General features: G+C 35.8%; 1 protein-coding gene across 1 annotated transcript in view; it reads right to left on the bottom strand.

Annotated features, from left to right (window-relative positions):
- The window catches only part of PSME4 (proteasome activator subunit 4), a 98,654-nt gene that overhangs the window by 54,006 nt on the left and 17,063 nt on the right, over positions 1 to 27,585 (bottom strand). Inside the window, exons 2-8 of the mRNA XM_067705060.1 lie at positions 19,016 to 19,156; positions 18,251 to 18,367; positions 7,302 to 7,346; positions 5,162 to 5,311; positions 3,753 to 3,816; positions 3,082 to 3,156; positions 1,772 to 1,894 (exon numbers count right to left, since the gene is read on the bottom strand). Of these exons, the coding sequence (XP_067561161.1) occupies positions 1,772 to 1,894; positions 3,082 to 3,156; positions 3,753 to 3,816; positions 5,162 to 5,311; positions 7,302 to 7,346; positions 18,251 to 18,367; positions 19,016 to 19,156 (715 nt within the window). The remainder of the gene's footprint in view (positions 1 to 1,771; positions 1,895 to 3,081; positions 3,157 to 3,752; positions 3,817 to 5,161; positions 5,312 to 7,301; positions 7,347 to 18,250; positions 18,368 to 19,015; positions 19,157 to 27,585) is intronic.

The raw sequence follows: 27,585 nt of genomic DNA, 5'->3' as shown, positions 1-27,585 counted from the left end.
GTGGCAACAGTAAGCATAAAAAGCATTCCTTAAAAGATTCAAGAAGTGAAGAAGTTCTCACAGCAGGAAATAAGGAGGTGAGAGTTACGTAAGTGCATTCAAATATTTTATTATTACTTCTAAATGTTTCAAGTGATTAGACCTGTTATATGTGACTATATTGTGATTCAAAAAAGAAAAAAAAATTTTTCCCTTAATCTGTTACCAAAACAGCCAACCAAACAACCACAGAACCTGGGCTGCAGGATGGGGGTTGGGGAGGGGGTGGCGGGGGAGGGGGGGCCAGGGGGAGGGGGGCGGCGGCAATGAGGAAAAGGCTGGCAATCATCTTATCAAGTTGAACCACCCTGGGAATAAAGGACTACAACTTGGCCTTGAAACCTCCTATCTGTCTCAAGATGATCTTCTTTCAAGAAACAGCACAGATTTATAATGCATGCAAATGTCAAATCACTGTGTCGTATACCCAAAACTAACATAGTATTATATGTCAATTATATTTCAAGTAAAAAAAGAATCAGCACAAACCTAAGGCAGAATATCGAGTTACATAAGGAACATGTCTTTCTGCTGAAATAAAATCCACATTCACGTTTCCCAATTTAGTACAGGGCAACTACTGAGACCGTAATTCCATAGCAAAATACCAATAAAATTTTCAAAATTCTAACATAATAATTAGCACTGTTGATTTTTAAATTATATTAAATATTCATATTTAACACAAAATGAAACTGCCAATGAGAACAATTGTGTGAGAAACAGCAACATTAAAATAAGGCTGATACCAATCACGATCTAATTCTGTGGCTCCTAAAAAACAAGTTCTAACTCATTGCTTACGTAAAATACTAAATATCTGTATGTTTTTGCTGTTGTTGAATATCAGAAAGAAAATGGGATTTTCCCTCTGTTTAATAAAATAACAACAACAAAAAAAAAGAGGAGGTTGAGATTTTCTTTTCTTTTAATCTTACAATGAAATTTAAGAGCTAAACTTCTCACAACCATTCTGTCTTTTTGACAGAAACAGCCAACCGAGCAGTATAACCTGGGAGAAAATAGCAAACACAGAACAATATCAAATATCAAATGCAGAATAATTCAAAAAGGAGATAACTGTAGAAGCAACATGAATGACAATTCAGAAAATTACAGTATATATTTGGAAGATGACAGTCAGTAAAATAATCCTGCATACTTCTCCCTTCACTAAGATTACTTGGTCAATAAGCTTTGTGTTCAATATGATGTTTTATGTGAACACTGACAATAAATGCATTAATATTGAGCATATGCAGAACCCTGAGTTTAAATCTACCTTTATCATTATCAATTTGACTTGGGAAAGTTCTTTTACCCATGACTCTGGCTCTTGGTCTGTAAAACTATTACAGACATTCTGAATCTCTTAAAACTCTAACTGCTTCCCCACCCCCCCAAATTAAACTATAATTGACCTATAGCACTGTTAGTTCCAGTGTATTACATAGTGGTTCCATATTTCTATATATTACAAAATGATCACAATAATCAAAACTCTGAACTTTTGACCCTTACTTTCAAGGTCCATTACTTAAGGAGATTTATAAATGGTACATTATGACTACATTCTGAGTCTGAGAAACATAAGCTTACTCCATCAGAAATATCCAAGAATCAAGTGACCAAATAAGCCACTAATCTAGAATTATGTGATTATGTAGAATTTTTATGTGGTTAACACAAAATTTACATAAACTATATAAACCAAAGATAATGTATTACAAACCATCATGGCAGTGATCCATATTACAGCATGTCCTATATCATAAGCATTTGTTAAAAATCTTGGGACTAACACTTGACTGCTTCCCACTGGGAGGTTCAGGCTTCTCAGAATTCTTGTAAATATCTTTTAAAAGAAAAAAAGAAGAATTAATAAATATTTACAGATATCAAATAACTCATTAACCTAAGTGTTACACATTAGTGTTACTATATTGAATATATATTCTCATTTGATTGGTTTTTAAGCAAAATGACATACTGTTTAGTAATTTGCTTTATTCCTTAGGAATTTCATATAAGTGTCTGTACACTTTCTTTAATGACACTCTGAGGTCACAGGCATGTGACAATGAAGCACCCATATCCATGTACTCCAAAATTGGCAAATGAGACTTAGTTAAACATAAAAAGGCAAAATGTAGATAACTGTAGTTCAATGTGAAATATTTTGACTACTTTCTGCCTCCCTAAATGCACATAAAATTATTTTTCCCATGCTCTCATTCCAAGCCAAGGATGCACAAAACACAAATATCTTCTGGCCGATTACTCTCCCTCTCAAAATTTTACCATTGACTTTATCCCCTAAGAATCTGCATTTTAATCTGTCATTTAATAACTGTATTTTAATACAATTAGATTTATTTTTTAAATCTGTCGTTAAATATGTCAGATATGGCAGGGCTAAAGACTGGGGAAATTTACTTTTCCTTCTTAGTTTCTATTGGCCAGCAACAGAGAAAGACAGCACAAGCAAAGGCAATCAGAGCATATGCCTTCTGCTGCTCCCCAGCTCTGCTCTACTGTCAGTGTGCACATCAGAACCACCCGGATGCCCCGTAACAGCCTTCTTGAAGCTCGATGATTCTACAGCAGGTGAAACAATACCAAATATGCAATAATGCACCTAGAGACATTTTCTAGCTTTACTTACTCTAGGAAAGTATACAATGTGATTTTAAAAGTGGGGAACACTCTAGAAGAACAATCAAATACAATACACAAAATTCGTTGGAAGGGATGAATGTATGACACCCTGAATAATAGTTTTAGTACTTTCTAAATTACTTACTCTGAAACTTATAGTTCATGTCCTGCACAGGTAAGACAAAATAATCAAACATTTATGATAACTTGATATGATCCAATTACTTTTTGAAAATAAACGATCTATCCTTTAAATTACTTATGTTTTTACTAACAGTCAAAAAATATTTTATGTGGTGCTAGAAAAAAGAATACAAAACACACTTCTTAAAGACATAAAGATGATGTCAGTACTATTGTATATGTTCAAATGTTCTTAATTACCTTTGGTACATAAGGATCCCAATCTATGTACCCTATATTATCTGTAGCCAATCGAGCAAAGAGATTTACTAGTTGCTGAAAGTAAACAAAAAAAAAGACAGTTAATACATTTGTTGTTTCTAAGGGTCACAGTCACACCCCTTATCCATTTATTCTTTTCAGAACAATCACTATGGGCACAACTGAATTTGATTTATGACTCAGTTTTTTCAAATCTCCAAATTTAAGTTCTGATTCTCGTCACCCATTTAAAAATCAATTGCACTTGAAATGCTTATTAAAAAAGGGAAATGACAAAGCATCAGCCACAATGCAAAGAGAAAAATAAGTTTTAATCAAACACACATGTAGAAAACATCCACCAGGTGTCCAGCGCCATGCAAGTAAGGGTACAAAAGGAAATAAACAACAGGGTTTTACTCTTCATGCATTTCACAGTACATGTATATACTTTCAGATATTGATAAAACCAAAATAAAGAATATTTTGAAAATAAAGAATATAACCAAAATGAATATCCTAGTTCTCTTAGAATACAGCAAATAAAATTCTAAAAAACTGACTACAACACTGCTAATAGCCAATTCTAAAGAACTGAAGTTACTTATCAAATGATCCGATATAGTTACTTCCAAACTAAAAAGTATATTAAGAAAAAATGGGATACTCACCCCCTCCCACTGTGGGAGATTTTGCACTGAAACCCAAAGGCCAATTAATTCATCAAACCAAAGTCTGAAGAAGAAAAGTGTTGTTAGGAATAGCAAGTGATTTATAGCAAGTGGTTCAAAGCCAGGTATCCTTTGTATTTTTTTAATCTATTATTCTTACTGATAACTACACAACCTAGGAAAAAAACACTGAAAGTTACAAACTTAATGGAAAAAGAACTACTTTTGTCTGAATATTCCCCTTTCAATTTATTTATGCTAAAAAGAATAATCTCATCAAATTTCTACTTCATTGTTAAATAATTGTCTACCCCTATCTAACACTGTTTACAAGTTTCTCCTTCCTCTCCCTACCTTTTTGCTTTAATGCTTTCCCGTTACTACCTGTTCCTGCAACTCTCCCTTACTCTCTTTTAACATGCCAACTAGTAATTACACCATTAACTAGCACTATGGTAAATGCTCCATAAAAGAAATGAGCCACAAAGTGTTAGGAGTAATTAAATTATAGTGGTGGAAACTCTCAAATTAAAGAAACATTGGATTGGCCAAAAAGTAACATCTTACAGAAAAACCCGAATGAACTTTTTGGCCAATCCAACAGAAGCGACTATAGGGGCAAGAAAACATCTGAATATTATTAACCAATCTTTACAAATGTCAAAGAAATTACAAGTTTTTAATTAAAATTAAAATTTCACAAACATACAGCTAGATACAAAATTTCTGATTTGACTGAAATAAAAGATTTGACATCTAGCTACAGAAAACATGCTAGGGGAGTGGGAGGGCTAAGCATGAACCCATAATATACTGATAATTACTATGATCCTTCCAGTCTTTTCCTCATACCTTTTACTTTTTTCATAAAAGTACAACCTAAATATTTTCATTCTTGGGTTTATGATATACCTGTAGTCATCCAAGAAAAAAACAGTTCTTAAAAACAGTGAAAAGACTAGAACAAGTTAAAAAAAAAAAAAAAGACCAAAGAAAAACTATGCTACACATGATGAGGGTTAAAACCAAGGTTTAGAAAAACACTTTTCCCTTCCCTAAACTCTATGCAATTTAACATTTCCACCACTGCCTATTTATTGAAATTTTCAACCCCTTTTTGTACTTATTATTCTTTCTCTCCCAATATCTTAAATTAAAGCCCACATCTTACTTGGCTTGACATACAAGTGTTATTTTCTCTTTATTTGCAATCCTATATTTAACTGTTTTAGCCTTCACATACACACTTCAAGTATAAGAAACGTAGTGGCTGAGTTGGTAAATTTTTTACCTATTATTGCTTTAATAGTTTGTAATGTATATACATACATACATATATATGTGTATATATATATGTATGTATTCCCTACTATATTCTAGAATTTGTCAAGATATACATATATACTTACTTAAAACCTTTATGATGAAGTTCTGGAGAAAGGGAGGTAGGAAGAAATATTTCAAAATAAGTGATGGCCTTTTGCATCGTTACATCAAAAGGGCACATTAATGGCCGCCATTCTTCTAGCATCTCAGCTGTGGCATCTGCTGGAAAATAACTAATAAAGAAGGTTTTCATGTATCTGATCATTGGCTAAATGCTCTACATCATTATATGCCTGACAAAAAAGGAGGAGAAGGTGAAGATACTCATGAGATAATATCACACACTATCAATGTGTGTGATATTACCTACAAGAAACACACATTTTTACAACTCTAAAATAAACAGCCTATCACACTTAGATAAGATAAATTTTCTTGTCTGTGGACTTGGGAAAATGTTATTGAGTTGGCCAAAGAGTTCGTTTGGGTTTTTCTGTAAGATGGCTGAACAAACTTTCTGGCCAACCCAACATAAAGTTGATAAACCTCAGATAAAATAAAAAGTCATTCAAATCACCTACAAACTTAAACATGATTGTTGTATTTTTTCATCCTATGTGCTGTGCAATAGCAATAGAGAAAAAAAATCTTGTCATAGGGAATCCAGTCTATATAAGAAATGTATAGTCAGCAAAGTGAGAAAGAGAACATCAGCCCAGGAACCTCTAGGCACCTTAGGAACAAACCATTTACCCTCACTGGACCAGAGGTTCCTAGGTTGATGTTCTCTTTCTCACTTTGCTGATTATACATTTCTTCCTATATACAAGAGAGGACTGGGCTAGATGATCGAGTCCTATAGGCTCTAACATTGTAAAATTCTATGAAATGGGCAGGAGCATCCCTGGGGTAGAAAAGATTTAGAAAAATAAAATCTGAAGTGTGCAGACACACACAAAATGAAGGTAAATGGATAAGGAGGACCCACTATCCATTTGGGTATGGAATGGAAACCCAAATGGGTAGGCAACTGAGGTTTAAAATAATGAAAAGCATATGAAAATTTATGATTTGGGTATGGCCCAAAAAGTTAGTAAACCCTTTCAGATACACTTGGAGGTTTGGCCTATACATCATATTATTAATCTTATTATATCTTTATACATCTGTGTTATTAGAATCACACTTCATTCCTTTATGTGAAAAATACAATTACATTTCTAGTTATTCTTCTGTTGAGTTCATCAAGCATTTATGTACCAGATCGTTGTGCAACAGGTTAGAATTTAAAAAATTTTTAAAGGCAGAATATATTCATATATTCTACCTTCAAAGATCTCATACATTGATTCCCCTTCCTAATTTTTCAGAATCAACTGTTAGCCTAGTAATCCAAAACAGAAGCTTGGGCATTCTATGAATTATCAAAGAACCTAAAAACCAGTAAGTACCTCAGTGATGATCAAGTTTCACAAAATGACACTGCTCCTTGGTGGCTTATTGAATGACTCAGGTTAGATCTTAAGCCTCTTAAAAGAAGACATTTTATATATTGAAAATACATTTGCCCGAGACTGAGTAGTATAGGAGGTCAGCAACAAATATCTGATCTATAAAATAACTTTAACTCATATTACAAGCATATGATAAATATACGAATTTCCATTCAAAAGAATTCACTGCATTCATAGCAGAAGTATGTCTTAGAACAGCCTGATAAACAAGAATGAAAAAATAGTTCAAGTCCACACAACTGGACTTTAATTAAACTAAATTCTATCCATATTCATCTTTAAACATAAGAATATGGGATGTTCAAAGTCAAATATTCTACTGAAACAGACCACAGTAGAAAAAAACTTATGCGCCATCTTATTATTATTCATTTTAATATAAGACCTACAAGGCTCATTTTGGAAAATATTTTTGATCTGAGTAACAATACTCTAGGAAAATCTTTCAGATGAAGCCAGTTATACGTACATTATTGCATTCTTACTTTATAATGGGTGACTGACACCCACACCAATTAAAAATTTCTAAATTTATAAATGAAATCTGAAAAGTTCAGTTGAAGAGCTGGAGATGATATGTTGTGCTCAGTGACTAACATCACAATATCAGAGACTAGTTATACCTCTAAATTCCTCTTCAAAGCATACTAAATATGGGGAAAAGCCCACAGAAACAATAAGAGGCTTTATAAATTGAGAAGCTACTTACGGTCGGCAGCTTTTCACGAGTGTTTTGAGAACATTTTCTACAGAACTGGGGAGAAAAAGCCATTTGATAAATTAGGTTGGTGTATTTTAAGAACACATTTTTAATAAATATCTCTAAGATACACTCATACATTTAGATATTATCTGTGTATATGGAATGACTAATCCTTCTCTTTCATACAGACAAAACTCTAACAATTAACTACCTAAACTCTGTAATCTACTCTTCCCTTTGCCTTCATTTTTCTCATTCTATGCAGTGAAAAAAAGGGAAGAAAACTAGAAAAAGGGCAAATCATCTTCGATCTTTACAAAGTGGGCAGCAATGACCATATACCTATCAATATATCAAGAAGTATGTTCAGTGGCTTCAAATACTAATTTTAAATTTTTATTAAAGTGCTTTTACATCAAAAAACAAACAGTAAAGTCCGGTGTGCCTCTGTCAGCAACTACCAGAAACCAGTTTTCTGTAACCTACTGATGAGAGTTTTATAACCCTCCAAGGCACTTTATTGCCAGCAACGATCATCAAAATAATAAGCAACTGCCACCTTTCTGACCAGCTACTTAAAAAGTTAGCTGAGGAACATTAAAAGCTGTAACTTATTTTCCAACTTGTAGGTGGTTCAAGTGAATTTAGGAAAACAACATAAATATTTGTATATGAACTTATAATAAACACTTCTACTTTAATGAAAAGGCTAGTGTGTACTGGTTTAAACACACATCACCAGAATGGATGTTTAAAATTCTAAGTAGACCACAGTCAAAAGAGGTCAAATGCAAATTAACAAAACAAAGGGTAATTTTGAACTGGAATTTTAAAATAAATGTGTGACTACTTACAATACAATGTATAAAAGTAAAAAATAAAACAAGTCCCCAAATCTCAAGCGAAAAAATTATGGGGGAAAGGGGTAACGTTCAGGCAGTGCTTCCACCTGACACTTTCTCATTAAGCTGCTTGAAATTCTTAAGTCCAGAAGTCTATCCAACTTCTCTGAAAGCTTAAGAACTAATTTGCAAAGAAATTCCAAGGAATAACACAAACCAAACTCAACACAAGTAATCAATGTATATAACCAAGAGAGAAAACTATAATTTCATTACTTGAAGCAGTAAGAATCCTCTTTTTTTTTTTTTTTTTTTTTTTTGCGGTACGCGGGCCTCTCACTGTTGTGGCCTCTCCCATTGGGGAGCACAGGCTCCGGACGCGCAGGCTCAGCGGCCATGGCTCACGGGCCCAGCTGCTCCGCGGCATGTGGGATCTTCCCGGGCTGGGGCACGAACCCGTGTCCCCTGCATCGGCAGGCCGACTCTCAACCACTGCGCCACCAGGGAAGCCCCAGTAAGAATCCTCTTTAATTTCAAAAGTACTCAGAAAAAAATTAACTGAAGAGGAAACCGGGCTACAACTCATGAGATAATTCTAAAATAAAAAAGATGACCATATGGCCAGAGAGCCATCATGGAGCATTTTCTCTGATTATCAAAGAGAGATGTTACCTTCTCTCACAAAAAAAATTCATCAATTCAGAAACAGAGTTTAATTGAGGGAACATCTAAGTTTGCCTAGTTAAAAAAAAAAAAAAGGAGGGGGAGGGGAGCAAACTTCTCTCCAACTACATTTACAACTCCCTGAAGACCACGACTATGATTTTTTACTTCTGGGCATTTCCAAAGTGCTTATAACAAGGTTGTGTTCATTTACATATATACATATATTATAAATATATTTATTTATTTACAATGCTCTATAAACATTTTCTATCAGGACAACAAAGAACATCGATCTCTGGATCTTCTTTTAGTTTGGACCAAAGAACCAACTTAGAAACAAATTTTAGAATTCATAGGTAAGGTCTGAAGGTTCATCTAGTTCCAAATGAAATAAGAGATTAACTTAAATGCAGATTTTAAAAAAGATAATTCTAAAATGGTAAACTTATGGTCCAAGGAAATAAGCAGAAGATCTATAATTCTACCAGTTCCTAATGTTTGTGTTCATGTTAACTTTACATTTACTTTTAACTGTTTCTGTGGCAGCTGGTTTGAGAGTACAACACAGAAAACCTGCTATTTTCACTGGTAATTTTTCTTTTCTACCAACAAACTTCCTATAATGTCAAAAATGATTCTAGGAAGCAAGTCATAAAAGGCTGCATAGCTACATGTTTTCTCCAGTTCCCTTCACTCTTCAGAATAGAAGGTTAATTGTAAGACTTGATAGCTGTCACTTCACTCATTAGAGGAATAGGGTGTGTGGGAATGTGATTTAGTTCATTTAAATAAAGTCTGTTTTAACCCCTCCTTAATAAGGCCTGTGCCATTGGACTTATACTCTTTAGCCAGAAAAGGGTACAATCTCTCTAACCTGTGATATCTGTATAGTGACCTTTTGTGATTCTTGTAATCTCTCAAGATGAAGGGAACAATGTTTCTGTTTAAAAATAAAATAAAAGGTTATGGCTAGATGCTACTAGATTATATTTCACTAATTTTTAGAGGGAGTGAATAATCACTAAAAACTTTTCCAATTGTTGGAATTCTAATACTAAAGTGACAACAATTCAAAACACTTTTTTTTTTTTTTTTTTTTTTAATCAAAAGGGATCTACAGAGGGACAAAGTTTTGGGTGGGTTTTCTCGTACCCTATTTCCTCTTAGTAAACGCATGTTAGCTTGAAAAGAAAGCCACAGTATATCATGTAATAAATGGTTCACAGCCTGGGCTTAGAGTCAGACAGATCTGAATTTGAATACCTGTCCTGCTACTTACTAGTAGCGCAGTATTATAGCCTCATATCTATATAAGAGCTGTTACAAAAATTAAATAAGATAATGTAAAGAATGCAGTTATCTAGCCCAGAATTAAGCACAATAAATGTTACCTACAATTATTATTTCATATCTGGCCAAAATAAATTATATTTTCAACCTCCTTAAGAATGAAAATTTGTACTCATTTTGCTTTTACATTTATTCTACTGCCTGAGAAGCTATTAATTTACATTTAGGAAATTGCATCAAAATAGGAAAGTCCTTCCCCAACTGCCACCCTATTTATCAGGGCAGAAAGTAAGTTCTTGTCCCAGTTCTTGAGCTCTTGTCCCAGTTTCAACAAATGACTCTGTGTGAATTTTCCTCTCTGGGATGCAATTTCCTTATGATGACGTACTTTATGATTGCTTATGTTAATAAAGTATGCCAAATAAATACTTAGGTACTTAAGTATGCCTTAAGTTAATAAATGCCAAATATGTAGCAGAGAAGCCTGAGTAAAGCCAAAAGCTTAGCCTCCAGTTACTGAGACAGTGGACTTATATAAATCTCGAGGTTTATGATTCCTACCTCCTTAGCCTTACCTAACTGTCAGGACAATATTCACTTCTAAACCAGAGAAATGTACAGCAAATAACAAATTCAAGATGAGAGTAGTGTGGACTGCCCACGGCCAGAACTACGTTCAGCTTCACTTCACAATTCTTGAACTAAAATTTAACTTCAGAGTAATCATATTTGCTTTTTTATAAATGAATTGGGAAACTATAACCCTGGTATATTCTACATACCTCTGCCTCAACCTCCTTGTAACTTAATATATCAGTTTTTTCCTGCTTTTCCTAAATCCAAACAAATCCACCATCAGTTAGTCAAACACTATCCACCGCATATCTAATCTTACAAAATCTAATACTGCTTAGTTAAATCAGCAGTCATTTTTCACAGCCACTTCACACAAAATTAGGTTCAAGATAATTTTACCTGAGGACAGTCTAAACATATAACATCTTCATCACTGATGTAGCATTAACATGGGTTTTTCAATACAATTACTTCAAGAAAAAAGTATGCCTCTACGGCAAGTAAATGTTAAGAAATTGTAATAATTCTGACCACTCATGTAAAAAGAGTGTGTATAATTGCTACAAGTGATGACAAGCCTGATCAATGTGAACTGAGTATTTTTTAAATTGCTTTAAAAAGAGCAGTTTCTAGAGAAAGATCATTGTAGCACAACTTTTGAAAGAAGCACTATCAAAGTCATTAATAAAAATTAATAAAATCAACCAATTATTCTTTAATTTCCAAATAAAAATAGAATTTTTTAAAAAGCAAATAGAATGTTCCTCAAATACCATGTTAAAAAAATCACTGCAAATGCCATATTAATAATCATTGTTTATTAACAAAATAACTGTAAACTATTTTAAATTTCAACAGGTTCTCAGACAAATTACTTTCATATTTCATTATCATGTTAAATTCTGTAGCTAAAGATCATTCTTGAGTTGCTGGTAGTAACTTAAGCTTAGAAATGTGGCTACACATATCAAGAAACCCCAACAGAGGTTAAGAAATGTCATTTTCATGTGTTGATGGGGGAACAAAGGATTTAACTGTATCTTAAGGATAAGAGTACCAATTCAAATGGTCCTTTTAGATTTAACAGAGAAAGAAGAAATCAACAACAAGTACCAGAAAAGGGAAATATCAAATTTCTCCAGAGGCAGATTAATATGAAAAATGAAATAGTTTAATACTGTATGATCCACCTTAGAATAATATAAAAGAAAAATAGATATTTAAATATTTTTTAAAATGTAAATGAGTTATCTAGGCCCAAGCTACTCATGATGCAAATATGTAAACCTTTAAAACACCAAACAACCCACAAAAACTGAACTGATAGTAATAAGACTAAATAAATCTCTATATATACACATAGCAATTCAAACATGAATTATCTATGTTCATTTGTAAAAACTGATCTATGCATAATTCCCCCACATTTTGTTAGTAGCAATACCTTTCTTTACCGTGCTGCCTACATTTGTAACCTGTAATATGTTATTCCAATTAAGTGTGTGGGACACTGTTTTATGACATAAAATCATGCCCAAAAGATTCAGATGCTTCTTTTACAAAGTAAACAATAAGCAGCTCTTAAGTTGCTAGTATCGAGTTCACAACTACCTAGGTTTTTTCCAATTTTTATTTTTCTTTTGAATAAAAAAACCCTACAAATTGTTTCTCCAGTAGAAAGTAAAAACAGATGAAAGTAAAAAGGGTCTTTTGCCACTGAGGCAAAAAGACAGAAAGGAGGAGGGAAGGAGGAGAGGAAGTAAAAAAGAAGGAGGAGGAGGGGACAGAGAAGAAAATAGGGGAAAGGAGAAGGAAGTTTAATAATCCTTGCTTCAAACAATGGAATCAGCTTTTAAAATCATGTTGAAATGCATGGCATTCTAAGCAGTGGTTTCAATAAAGACAAACACATAAGGCACATGAGTTTAAGACTTGAAAGGCAAACAGTTAACAAATGAAAAAAGCTTTCACTTTTGATTATAAAAATGGTATTCTAAAAATAGTTATGAATACATGCAGTCAGCTGACAAAACTGTTTCAAAATGTCTCAGAATACATTTAAGATGAAAATACTCGAAACAAAATACTAACTCCCAAAGCATGCCATATTAAAGGGCTCCTTAAGGAATTTTCTGAAATAAAATGTTTGTAAAAAGTCACACTTCTATCCCTGGGCTATAAACACTTGCTATACTAGTGTACTAAATAGTACCTTTTTTTTTTTTTTTTTTGCGGTACGCGGGCCTCTCACTGTTGTGGCCTCTCCCGTTGCAGAGCACAGGCTCCAGACGCGCAGGCTCAGCGGCCATGGTTCACGGGCCTAGCGCTCTGCAGCATGTGGGATCTTCCCGGACCGGGGCACGAACCCGTGTCCCCTGCATCGGCAGGCGGACTCCCAACCACCGCGCCACCAGGGAAGCCCCAATAGTATCTTAAGTAGAAAAGTAAATTTTAAAATGTTTTAAATGATCCCATCTTAGAAATTCACTGGACAGAGACTAGCTGTGAGGAACAAAAAGTGAAAGTACTGTTGTATGGCTCTCCAACTAGTGTCTCTAACACATCAGATTCCTCCAATATTAAAATCAAGGCAAGTGTGATGAAACAGTCCAAGAACCAAAGAATCTGAAAATCTTTCAAAGTTAATTGTTGTAACTATATACAGTGTGACCTGAATGGAAATATGGTACAGGTACTCCTTTCAAAAGGAGAGGTAGGGCTTCCGTGGTGGCGCAGTGGTTGAGAGTCCACCTGCCGATGCAGGGGACACGGGTTCGTGCCCCGGTCCGGGAAGATCCCACATGCCGTGGAGCAGCTGGGCCCGTGAGCCGTGGCCGCTGGGCCTGCACGTCCGAAGCCTGTGCTCCACAGCGGGGGAGGCCACTACAGTGAGAGGCCCGCATACCGCAAAAAAAAAAAAAAGAGAGGTAAAATATGATAATAACAGTAAAAAGATTAAAGCAAATTAGAAAAAATGAATAAATAATTAATTACAATTCTGAAAAACTGCTTTTTTTTTTTAACAGAAGAGACATTAAGTTTCAAATTTTGTCCTACAGTGCTGCCTCTCACTAAGAAAGTGCCCCCTCAAAAGTAGTTCCAGATGCCCAGTATTCTTTCTGATCACTTCAAACTGGAACAACACATCATCATTTTTAAAAACAGGATGCATCAACAGAGCTGCACTTCACAATGTGTGCTCCTTTTAGTGGACACACACAGCCCTGTGTGTAAGTGCTCCAAGCCACTAGGCCAATAGAGTTCATCTTCTTGGAGCATCAACTTTAGTCAAGAGATACATGTGGAAGAAATTTTTACTTATGAAAGCATTACTTAATATGCCTAATAAAGATATGAATGTTTAAGATAAAATGTAAAAATTCCAAGAAATTTCTCACACCACACCTCTTAAGAAACATCTTTGGGGAAGGGGAAGGAGGTATTAAATGGACAATCTGAGAAGCACTGGAACAGGAAAAAGAATACTGGTTTGGAAACTAAAAGACCTGGATCTTACAGAATTAAAAACAGAAAAAAAGAAAGCAAAAAGTGCTGGACCAATGGTAAGAAAACAGGAGAGACTGATTAATGAGGCAGCAAACTTTAACTTGCATGGATGCAGGCTAAGAGGACAGCAAATCCATAAGCCTCTAACCACATGCAGGGCGCATTCTGGAAATGTAAGGGACATTTTTAACTACCACAATTGTGGGGAGGACTCACTGAACCTTTAGTGATTAAAAGCCAGGTATATTAGATATCCTGCAATTCATGGACTAGCCAGACTCAACAAAAAATTATTACTTCAAGACTTTCAAATGTCCCAATGCACGGTTATACAGGTTAAAAATTCTTGAACTAAAAGTTAACTGCTTTAAACATTAACTATTTTTCACACAGTTTTAATAGACATCGAATCTCTAGGAATACAACTAACATGTAAATTGAAGGAAGGCTGTACTTTGGCTGAAAATTTTACCTACGGTTATTAATGATTCCTGAAAGAAAAAAAAAATTACAGCATAATGGCAATTCCAGTTGCCCCACTTGATTTGCCAAAACTAAATCCCTGTGCATGTGTAGTTTTCATACAAATATGTAACTAAGATTGAAGATTGCTTTAACAGTCTTAGAACCAAGTGTCACTACACTTGCAATTATCAGATACACAAAGAATGAGGATGTCAGAGAATTTCATTAATAATTTTGTTGTTAAAATGTTTCATGTTTTTCTGGAATGTCATCCTTATTTTGGTAGGACACAAAAGACAATTTATGTTGTGAAAATTACACACTGACATTGTTTATTTTGGCAAAAGTCTGCTGCACAAATTCTCTATGGCTTCATATATTAATGTTTCTTTTCCTAATTCATCCTTTGCCTGTTTCACATGTGATAATGTTTAAAAATAATGTCTTGTAATACTAAGTAACTACACCATCCCACATAATTACATAAAGAATCATTGTGAGACTATGTTATAAATAAGGCCAGCTCACCTGCAACAGTATCTTACTTCTTTTTTTTCCCAGTCAGTAGTCTGAAATTAAAGTTATTTCTCTCTCTCTCTCATCATATTTAAGTAAGTGTGGCCTGTTATTCTGTATCCTAGCACTAGTTTTTATTTCAATGTCCACTAACAATGCTGCTATGCTGTATCTTACATTTTCTTGTACTTCTGATACAGAATGTGTTTTGATCTTTTTACTTTTAAATCCAAACTTACTCATTAAAAGTAGATGCAAAATCTGAATACCATACTGTTTTGTTTTTTAAATATTTATTTATTTATTTTTGGCTGCGTCAGGTCTTGTGGCAAGCGGAATCTTTCCTTGTGGTGCACAGGCTTCTCTCTAGTTGTGGCACGTGGGTTCAGTAGTTATGGCGTGTGGGCTTAGTTGCCCCATGGCATGTGGGATCTTAGCTCCCCGACCAGGAATCAAACCCACGTCCCCTGCACTGAAAGGTGGATTCTTAACCACTGGACCACCAGAGAAGTCTCCTATACTGCGTTTTTTAGTATAATAGTGCATGCATGTTTGAAATATATATTGCTTTATAATAAACTACTTTCCCATTATTTCTTTTACGGTTAAAACATTATTTATATTTGAGTGTAGAAAGGTCATGCTATTTATGAATTTCATTTTGGAATAGTTATCTACAGAATACAAAAGTCTATTAGAGTTAAGAGTCACACTGTAAACCAAGTAAAGATTTCATCAAAGACTTGATGTCTCTTCAAAAGACCAAGAACAGCCAAGGTGAAACTTTTAAGGAAGGTTTCCATAACAGCAAGGATGATGTGAAGCTTCAGGAAATGACATGGTAATTAGTATCAAGATGCAGGAGGGAACTATAAACAATGATTGACACTAACAGTAATAAGCGTTAACAAAATTTCCTGGAAAACAATGGCATCGCTGAAGAGGAAAGCCATAGATATTTATTAATAACGCATAGTACTTAAAAAAAAAAAGTGGCTGCTTTTGCAAAGTTACACCTGTCAGGGCAGGAAGTGTGACACTTGGTTATAGAGAAGTAAAAGAAATGCTGAAGAAGGAGAAATTACTGAAGGAATAGCTTTCCCTCCCCCATGATTTACCAAAGACTTTCAAAGGCAGTCAAAAAATGAGCCAGGAAAATTTTAGAAAGATAACTGATTTTGAACTCCATTTAAAGGTCCCTGAAATATATGAAATGGTGATTCTAGTCAAAAGTTCAATGGGCTCAGGACTTCCCTGGTGGCCCAGTGGTTGAGAATCCGTCTGCCCATGCAGGGTACACGGGTTCAATCCCTGGTCCAGGAAGATCCCACATGCCGCGGAGCAACTAAGTCTGTGCACCACAACTACTGAGCTTGCGCTCTAGAGCCCGTGAGCCACAACTACTGAGCCTGCATGCTGCAACTACTGAAGCCTGTGCACCTAGAGCCTGTGCTCCAAAACAAGAGAAGCCACCGCAATGAGAAGCCCGCGCACCTCAACAAAGAGTAGCCCCCGCTCACCGCAACTCGAGAAAGCCCGCGCACAGCAACAAAGACCCAACACAGCCAAAAAAAATAATAATAAAATAAAATAAACAGCTGTAAAAAAAAAAAGTTCAATAGGCTCAGATCTTGAGGTCTAGTCAATCCAGTCTGTTCCATGCTCCCTCCGACAGAAATAAAACTCAAAAGTAATCTTTCATGTTAAATTTGGGGTTTTCATAATAAATATTAGTAAAAACACACTTGAACATTGCACCCTTTAGTTTCATGATGAATTCTGCCACTTTTATGGTTGAAATGGGTTTCCTTGTTTTAACACATGAAATCTTCAAGAAATAAATACCTTCTGACCATGTGACTGACTGAAATACCTTCTGAGAGTATTTGTGACTACTGTCCAAAAAACAATTAGGGCCTAAGTTCACAATTACCTATAGTTTGTTTTTTTTTTTACTCTTTCCATTTACATCATTTCACTCTTTACCTATGACCTAAAAGTCTTTAAAGTCTGTCATCAGCAGTCATTTTCAAAAAAATTCACTTACGACTGCTGACTTAAGTGAGGCCTGAGGATTAATCATGGATTAAATGAACTAAACTGGGTAGATATGTAAACATGTCTAGGATTGAGAGAAAAACCACAGAAATAAATGTTCAAAGACTTCATTTATAAAAGAGAAAAAGGAAAATAATACAGGCATATAAAATGGTGTTCTTCAGAAAATGAGTGCATATGTATATGAGAAACAACTCTAGATAATAAGAGGAAACAGCTATTAAAAGTTTAAAAAAAGATTTCCTAAAAATAAACCTCAATCACAAATTTAAGAGTATTTTAAGCCAAACACGCTAAGACTGAGAAAATTAAGAGCTAGATCACAACTGGACAAACCCTTGTTAACAGGGAAAAATGACACTTTGCAGTCAAGCCTGAAATCACTATTAATCAAAAAGGACAGATGATTATACTGTACTCTGTAAAGGTTCAGAATTAAATACAAAATGTACCAAAATTAGAGATCTGGAAGAGTCAGGATGTGTGTACAAGAAGCCATAAACAGCCAGAGATTTATAGTCTTATTATGTCTAAACATTACTAGAAAATAACATAAACCAAAGACCGTGCATTTGAATAATTTGTACTATAACACAGTCAATCACTGAAACTGATGCTCCTTTAACTGGGAGTGTGTGTGCTCTGGGATGTGGGTGCCCCCTGTAATACGCAAAGCTCCTCCTTTTGAAGCATTCATTTTAGTTGAAGAATTAAAACATATGTGGATATACTATGAAGAATGCCAAATGTGCATGACAAAATATTAGATTTCAAACAAAAATCTCTTGTTTTCTTTGGCCAGTATGGTGATGTTAGCTGTTAGAGATATGGTGGTGGGAAATTCTTAAGTGCAGCTTCAGATATAGCTTAAAGAGGGCAATAAATTGTTTTAGGAGTCAAAATACATAAAAATGAGCACATTAAAATGTGTATTTGCTTGCTTATCTCAAGTAACCCAACATTTCTCTATTATGATCAAACCCCTAAGAGTCCCCAAAAGTGCTCCCCAAAAGTACTTTAAATGGAAATACTTACTTAGGAAACCAATTTAATCCCAGGTGCTCTGTCTTGGAGTATAATATTCTTTCCACCATGTCATAAAGTGGTCTCCAAGGTAACTCCAAGTCATCTCTTGAAAGAAGTTCCTTTTTCCTAATTAAAGAAAGAGTAAATACATGTGTGTATGCTTGCTCAGGGTGTGTATACTACACATACTACACTGGGAGAACAGTTGTTAAATGCTGCTGTCATCACAGTGGGTTTTGCTTTTCCCCATCCTCAGCCACTCACTGGCAAAACATGGTAGGAGGAAGAACAGTGCACCAGGACTTTTGCTGCTGTCCAAACCTCAAGGGGCACCAGGTAAAAAGAGGCATTAAAATTTGTGCCACCATTATTGTAGATGAGTTTCATACTTTCCCACACTATCTATGGAGTACTTAAGTGTTTCCCGAATTGTGCTGGGTGCCTGGGATAAGCAAAAGAATAAATGATCCCTGTCTTCACAAGGATCTTACAGTCTACATAAGGGAAGGTAATTAGTATAAACGAAACAAATAGACAACATATAGTTCAGTATATGCTAGAGAAGAGAAGACTTCATGGAGAAAAAGGAATCTTAATTAAAAGGTTAATTAACACATGGGGTTTAAACTTATGATAAAGTTTTCTGCAATCTTTTTCCAAAATGGTAATTTGGGACTTGGTCTTCTTACCAAAGAACACTTAGCTCTCCTCATTCCCTAAAACCTTGAAGAAAAAAAAAAAAATCTTAGCAGAAATCACAGGACATTGACTTACTTTAACAAGTTGATTAAGAGACGTGCAAATCCCTGCATCATGCTGATTTCCAGTTTTGGAATTGATACCAGTTCATATAATAATTTGATAAAAAGAACATGATCTTCTTTGCTAAATTTTCTCCCATAAAGTCGAATATATCTGCAAGAGAAAAATCGATACAGCCTTTAAAGATAGATATCGTGATACATTCATGTTCATTGCAGCATTATTCACATAGCCAAAGTGTGGAAGTAACATAAATGTCCACCAACAGACAAATGGATAAAGAAAATGTTTTTTATATATATACACACACACACACACACACACACACACACACACACACACACATATACACAATGGAATATTATTCAGCCTTTAAGAAGAAAGCTGTCATATGCTAAAACACAGATGGACCTTGAGGACATTATGCTAAGTGAAATAAGACAATCAAAAAAAGTCAAATCCTGCATGATTCCACTTATATGCAGTATCTAAAGTAATCAAACTCATAGAAACAGAATGGTGGTTGCCAGGGGTTGGGAAGGCAGACAGGGAGCTACTGTACAATGGGTATAGGGTTTCAGTCATACAAGATGAAAAATTCTAGAGATCTGTTGTATAACAATGTACACACAGTTAACAATACCATACTGTACACTTAAAAATTGTTAAGAGGGTAAATTTAAGAGTTTGCCACAATAAAAAAAAATATGTATTGTTACACTTTAATTTCAAAAGTCTTTGATGTCAAACATTTTATCACACTGCACACTCATCACTGTGCAGGAAAGACTTACTCTATATTTTAATTAAGAGATTACCAAATAAGTACTTTATTGACAAAAAACTTATAATTCAGTTATAATAACTGAATTCACATCAACATTTAATGACCAATTATAACACTGCTCTTTTCTTTTTGCATGGTTTTAACTGGCCTTTGGACACGGTAACCTGAAAAGAATCCCTCTGCACCCTTTCCTTTATTAAGCAAGTGCTCATTCAGAATGACAATCTACCTAATGACTTGCTGAAACTACTTAAAAACATCATATCACAACATTATAAAACAGAACAAAAGAGTACAGACATAGAAGTTTACTGTTTTAACCACAAGAATCTTTGATGAACGCTTACTGAGAATCCTGAAACAATACAGCGTTACCTAACTTGTACTATTTGTTTCTAGGCATTAACTCATAACTATAATAAAATTATGTTGCTACCAAAAAAGCACAGTATTTTATCTCAGAATTATATGTTTTCAATTTTTTAACTTTAGGGACTCAATGTAAACAAAAGCGTCAACTATAAGCAATTTAAGGAAAAGGTGTCCCAAAAAGCAAGAATGACTAAGCATGGCATAGTTAAGGATTCAGAAGTAACTAAAACTTAAGGAACAAAAACTTACTTAGAACAAATTACTGGATACTTAAAATCATAAACTCCTTTGAGGAGTTTGAGGAAGACCATTTTATAGACAAATACATAATTCAACAGAAGACACAGCATTAACATTCCTTATATGATCTTTAGCACTTCCCCAACAACTAAGATCAAATTAAACTTGCGTTTAACTTCTAAAATTAGAATACCTGTTTTTCTTTTTCCAGAAAATCCTCAATATTCTTGGTCCAATAAGAGCACTCTTTTTTTAATTTTCTCAGGCTGCTGCATATTTATTCAGCTCTTGTCTGTCTGAACTTTCAAGGTATAATCCCATGATTTCACCTTAGTACTAGGCGATCAAACAGTATTGGGGCGGGGGTGGGGGCGGTGAGGGGAGACAGCAATGAGACCTGAGATATTGTTTTGCCTCTGTCAGTAATTACCGTGAAAGTTTCTTAACCACCTAGGCCTGATAAAGGAAATGGGCTAATGAAGACAATACATAGAGACCCTAAGCCCAGGGCTGCCAGAGATACTTCAGGCTGCTGAATGAACATGGTACAGACTCCTGAAGCCTCCCTCAATTGCACTCTAAATTTAGGAGTAAAAGCTAGAATCATTTAAACACTACTTTCAAGTGAAAACAAACCATATCCCCTAAGAAACAGCACATATTTTAAAGATAAAACAGAAGAGTCCAATGAAACATTTCTTGTTCCCAGTGGCTACCTCAGGCCTTGACAGGGCTCCAAGTGCCCCTGCGGTTATGCACTTACTCTCCCTTGTGGCTAAAAGACTTCTGTGGAAAAATTGAAGAAACACTGCTCTAAGCAACTGAAATAATTTACCTACAAGCCTTTTTACTATAGTATAAATTGTGTAAACATTAGGGACATAAAATTCATAGAGTCCAAAATTTAATACTATGAAAAGAAGAGACAAACCCAGGGATTCTTAGAGGAGCTAGAACTGCTGACAAAACTAGAGATTTTAGGGGGATTACTCAGAAACCTATTTGCCCTGTCAACAGCAAATAGTTCTTGCCAAGCAGAAAGTGATTCCTGCCTCAGCATTTCTCAAAACACAGACCAAGGGCTTCCCTGGTGGCGCAGTGGTTGAGAGTTCGCCTGCTGATGCAGGGGACATGGGTTCGTGCCCCGGTCCGGGAAGATCCCACATGCTGCGGAGCAGCTAGGCCTGTGAGCCATGGCCGCTGAGCCTGCGCGTCCGCAACAGGAGAGGCCACAACAGTGAGAGGCCCGCGTACCGCAAAAAAAAAAAAAAAACAAAAGGCCAAGACTTCTTCTGAAGAACACAAAAAGTACTAAAAGAAGAAAATTAATAACTGGTCTTCATTAAAATCAGGAACTTCTATTCACAATAAAACACCACTGAAAATAAAAAAGCCCAGTCAGATATTTGGAATACATATTACCATCTGACAAAGTACTCCCCCAAACTACTTAAGAACTCCTTCAAATCAATAATAAACACAACCAAATAAACAATGGGCAAAAGACTCAGGAAGGCACTTCTCAAAAGACAACATCCACATGACTGATAAGCATATGAAAAGATACTCAACATCATTGTTCATCACTAAAATCAAATTAAAACCACAATAGGGGACGGGAACCAAGATGGCGGAGTAGAAGGACGTGCCCTCACTCCCTCTTGTGAGAACACCAGAATCACAACTAGCTGCTGGACAATCATCGACACCAAAACTCACCAAAAAAGATACCCCATATCCAAAGACAAGGGAGCAGCCACAATGAGATGGTAGGAGGGGCACAATCACAGTAAAATCAAGTCCCATAACTGCTGGGTGGGTGACTCACAGACTGGAGAACACTTATACCACAGAAGTCCAGCCACTGGAGTGAAGGTTCTAAGCCCCACGTCAGGCTTCACAACCTGGGGGTCCAGCAATGGGAGGAGGAATTCCTAGAGAATCAGACTTTGAAGGCTAGTGGGATTTGATTGCAGGACTTCGACAGGACTGGGGGAAACAGAGACTCCACTCTTGGAGGACACACACAAAGTAGTGTGCGCATAAGGACCCAGGAGAAGGAAAAGTGACCCCAGGGGAGACTGAAGCAGACCTACCTGATAGTGTTAGAGGGTCACCTGCAGAAGCAGGGGGTGGCTGTGGCTCACCATGCGGACAAGGACACTGGTGGCAGAAGTTCTGGGAAGTACTCCTTGGCACGAGCCCTCCCAGAGTCTGTCATTAGCCCCACCAAAGAGCCCAGGAAGGCTCCAGTGTTGGGTTCCCTCAGGCCAAACAACCAACAGGGAGGGAACCCAGCCCCACCCATCAGCAGTCAAGCGGATTAAAGTTTTACTGAGCTCTGCCCACCAGAGCAACAGTCAGCTCTACCCATCACCAGTCCCTCCCATCAGGAAACTTACACAAGCCACATAGATAGCCTCCACACAGATCCACAGATCTGTGGATCTCCACACAGATCCACACGGATCCTACAGAGGGCAGACAGCAGTAGCAAGAAGAACTAGAGTCCTGCAGCCTGTGGAACAGAAACCACATTCACAGAAAGATAGACAAGATGAAAAGGCAGAGGGCTATGTACCAGATGAAGGAACAAGATAAAACCCCAGAAAAACAACTAAATGAAGTGGAGATAGGCAACCTTCCAGAAAAACAATTTAGAATAATGATAGTGAAGACGATCCAGGACCTCGGAAAAAGAGTGGAGGCAAAGATGGAGAAGATGCAAGAAACATTTAACAAAGACCTAGAAGATTTAAAGAAGAAACAAACAGAGATGAACAATACAATAACTGAAATGAAAACTACACTAGAAGGAATCAATAGCAGAATAACTGAGGCAGAAGAACGGATAAGTGACCTGGAAGACAGAATGGTGGAATTCACTGCTGTGGAACAGAATAAAAAATAAAGAATGAAAAGAAATGAAGACAGCCTAAGAGACCTCTGGGACAACATTAAATGCAAGAACATTGGTATTATAGGGGTCCCAGAAGGAAAAGAGAGCGCGAAAGGACCAGAGAAAATATTTGAAGAGATTATAGTCGAAAACTTTACTAGCATGGGAAAGGAAACAGCCACCAAAGTCCAGGAAGCGCAGAGATTCCCATACAGGATAAACCCAAGGAGAAACACGCCAAGACACATAGTGATCAAATTGGCAAAAATTAAAGACAAAGAAAAATTACTGAAAGCAGCAATGGAAAAATGACAAATAACATACAAGGGAACTCCCATAAGGTTAACAGATGATTTCTCAGCAGACACACTACAAGCCAGGAGGGAGTGGATTGATATACTTAAAGTGATGAAAGGGAAGAACCTACAACCAAGATTACTCTACCTGGCAAGGACCTCATTCAGATTCGATGGAGAAATCAAGAGCGCTACAGAGAAGCAAAAGGTAAGAGAATTCAGCGCCACCAAACCAGCTCTACAACAAATGCTAAAGGAACTTCTCTAAGTGAGAAACACAAGAGAAGAAAAGGACTTACAAAAACAAACCCAAAACGATTAAGAAAATGGTAATAGGAACATACATACCGATAATTACCTTAAACGTGAATGGATTAAATGCTCCAACCAAAAGACACAGGCTCGCTGAATGGATACAAAAGCAAGACCAATATATATGCTGTCTACAAGAGACCCACTTCAGACCTAGGCACACATACAGACTGAAAGTGAGGGGATGGAAAAAGATATTCCATGCAAATGGAAATCAAAGAGTAGCAATACTCATATCAGATAAAGTAGACTTTAAAATAAAGAATGTTACAACAGACAAGGAAGGACACTACATAATGATCAAGGGATCAATCCAAAAAGAAGATATAACAATTATAAATATATATGCACCCAACACAGGAGCACCTCAATACATAAGACAACTGCTAACAGCTATAAAAGAGGAAATCGACAGTAACACAATAATAGTGGGGGATTTTAACACCTCACTTACACTAAAGGACAGATCATCCAAAATGAAAATAAAGAAAGAAACAGAAGCTTTAAATGACACAATAGACCAGATAGATTTAATTGATATTTATAGGACATTCCACCCAAAAACAGCAGATTACACTTTCTTCTCAAGTGCGCATGGAACATTCTCCAAGATAGATCACATCATGGGTCACAAACCAAGCCTCAGTAAAGTTAAGAAAACTGAAACCATGTCAAGCATCTTTTCTGTCCACAATGCTATGAGATTAGAAATCAATTACAGGGGAAAAAACGTAAAAAGCAACAAACACATGGAGGCTAAACAATACGTTACTAAATAACCAAGAGATCACTGAAGAAATCAAAAAATACCTAGAGAAAAATGACAATGAATACATGATGATCCAAAACCTATCGGATGCAGCAAAAGCAGTTCTAAGAGGGAAGTTTATAGCTATACAAGCCTACCTCAAGAAACAAGAAACATCTCGAATAAACAATCTAACCTTACACCTAAAGGAACCAGAGAAAGAAGAACAAACAAAACCCAAAGTAAGCAGAAGGAAAGAAATCATAAAGATCAGAGCAGAAATAAATGAAATAGAAACAAAGAAAACAATAGCAAATATCAATAAAACTAAAAGCTGGTTCTTTGAGAAGATAAACAAAATTGATAAACCATTAGCCATACTCATCAAGAAAATAGGGAGAGGACTCAAATCCATAAAATTAGAAATGAAAAAGGAGAAGTTACAACAGACACTGCAGAAATACAAAGCATCCTAAGAGACTACTACAAGCAACTCTATGCCAATAAAATGGACAACCTAGAAGAAATGGACAAACTCTTAGAAAGGTATAAGCTTCCAAGACTGAACCAGAAAGTAATAGAAAATATGAACAGACCAATCACAAGTAATGAAATTGAAACTGTGATTAAAAATCTTCCAATGAACAAAAGTCCAGGACCAGATTGCTTCACAGGTGAATTCTATCAAACTTTTAGAGAAGAGCTAACACCATCCTTCTCAAACTCTTCCAAAAAACTGCAGAGGAAGGAACACTCCCAAACTCATTCTCTGAGGCCACCATCACCCTGATACCAAAAACCAGACAAAGATCCTACAAAAAAAGAAAATTACAGACCAATATCACTGATGAATATAGATGCAAAAATCCTCAACAAAATACTAGCAAACAGAATCCAACAACACATGAAAAGGATCATACACCATGATCAAGTGGGATTTTTCCCAGGGATGCAAGGATTCTTCAATATACGCAAATCAATCAATGGGATACACCATGTAACAAACTGAAGAATAAAAACCATATGATCATCTCAACAGATGGAGAAAAAGCTTTTGACAAAATTCAACACCCAATTATGATAAAAAACTCTCCAGAAAGTGGGCATAGAGGGAAACTACTACCTCAACGTAATAAAGGTAGTATACGACAAACCCACAGCAAACATCATTCTCAATGGTGAAAAACTGAAAGCATTTCCTCTAAGATCAGGAACGGACAAGGATGTCCACTCTCACCACTATTATTCAACATAGTTTTGGAAGTCCTAGCCACGGCAATCAGAGAAGAAAAAGAAATAAAAGGAATACAAATTGGAAAAGAAGAAGTAAAACTGTCACTGTTTACAGATGACATGATACTATACATAGAGAATCCTAAAGATGCCACCAGGAAACTACTAGAGCTAATCTTTGAATGTGGTAAACTTGCAGGATACAAAATGAATGCACAGAAATCTCTTGCATTCCTATAAACTAATGATGAAAAATGTGAAAGAGAAATTAAGGAAACACTCCCATTTGCCATTGCAACAAAAAGAATAAAATACCTAGGAATAAACCTACCAAGGGAGACAAAAGACCTATATGCAGAAAACTATAAGTGATGAAAAAATTAAAGATGATACCAACAGATGGAGAGATATTCCATGTTCTTGGATTGGAAGAATCAATATTGTGAAAATGACTATACTACCCAAAGCAATCTACAGATTCAATGCAATCCCTATCAAATTACCAATGGCATTTTTTACAGAACTAGAACAAAAAATCTTAAAATTTGTATGGAGACACAAAGAACCCGAATAGCCAAAGCAGTCTTGAAGGAAAAAAAGGAGCTGAAGGAATCAGACTCCCTGACTTCAGACTATACTACAAAGCTACAGTAATCAAGACAATATGGTACTGGCACAAAAACAGTAACATAGATCAATGGAACAAGATAGAAAGCCCAGAGATAAACCCATGTACCTATCGTTAACTAATCTAGGACAAAGGAGGCAAGGATATACAATGGAGAAAAGACAGTCTCTTCAATAAGTGGTGCTGGTTAAACTGGACAGCTACATTTAATAGAATGAAATTAGAACACTCCCTAACACCATACACAAAAATAAATTCAAAATGGATTAGAGACCTAAATGTAAGACCAGACACTATAAAAGTCTTAGAGGAAAACATAGGAAGAACACTCTTTGACATAAATCACAGCAAGATCTTTTTTGATCCACCTCCTAGAGTAATGGAAATAAAAACAAAAATAAACAAATGGGACCTAATGAAACTTAAAAGCTTTTGCACAGCAAAGGAAACCATGAGCAAGATGAAAAGACAACCCTCAGAATGAGAGAATATATTTGCAAGCGAATCAACGGACAAAGGATTAATCTCCAAAATATATAAACAGCTCATGCAGCTCGATTTTAAAAAAACAACCCAATCCAAAAATGGGCACAAGACCTAAACAGACATTTCTCCAAAGCAGACATACAGATGGTCAAGAAGCACATCAAAAGCTGCTCAACATCACTAATTATTAGAGAAATGCAAATCGAAACTACAATGAGGTACCACCTCACACCAGTTAGAATGGGCATCGTCAGAAAATGTACAAACAACAAATGCTGGAGAGGGTGTGGAGAAAAGGGAACCCTCTTGCACTGTTGGTGGGAATGTAAATTGATACAGCCAGTATGGAGAACAGTATGGGGGTTCCTTAAAAAACTAAAAATAGGTTGAAGCAGCCTTTACCATTGAGCCAACCCTTGGAAGAGTCTCCCAGACCCAGCGCCAACATCAGGTGAATGAAAAATAAACGTATGTGTTTTAAAGATTAAAAAAAAAAACTAAAAATAGAATTACCATATGATCCAGCAATCCCACTACTGGGCATATACCCAGAGAAAACCATAATTCAAAAAGACACATGC

The sequence above is a fragment of the Pseudorca crassidens genome, chromosome 14 (assembly GCF_039906515.1).
Source record: "Pseudorca crassidens isolate mPseCra1 chromosome 14, mPseCra1.hap1, whole genome shotgun sequence".
Classification (NCBI taxonomy): Eukaryota; Metazoa; Chordata; class Mammalia; order Artiodactyla; family Delphinidae; genus Pseudorca; species Pseudorca crassidens.
Note: the sequence above shows the minus strand (reverse complement) of the source record. Positions and strands in the feature narration are given on the sequence as shown.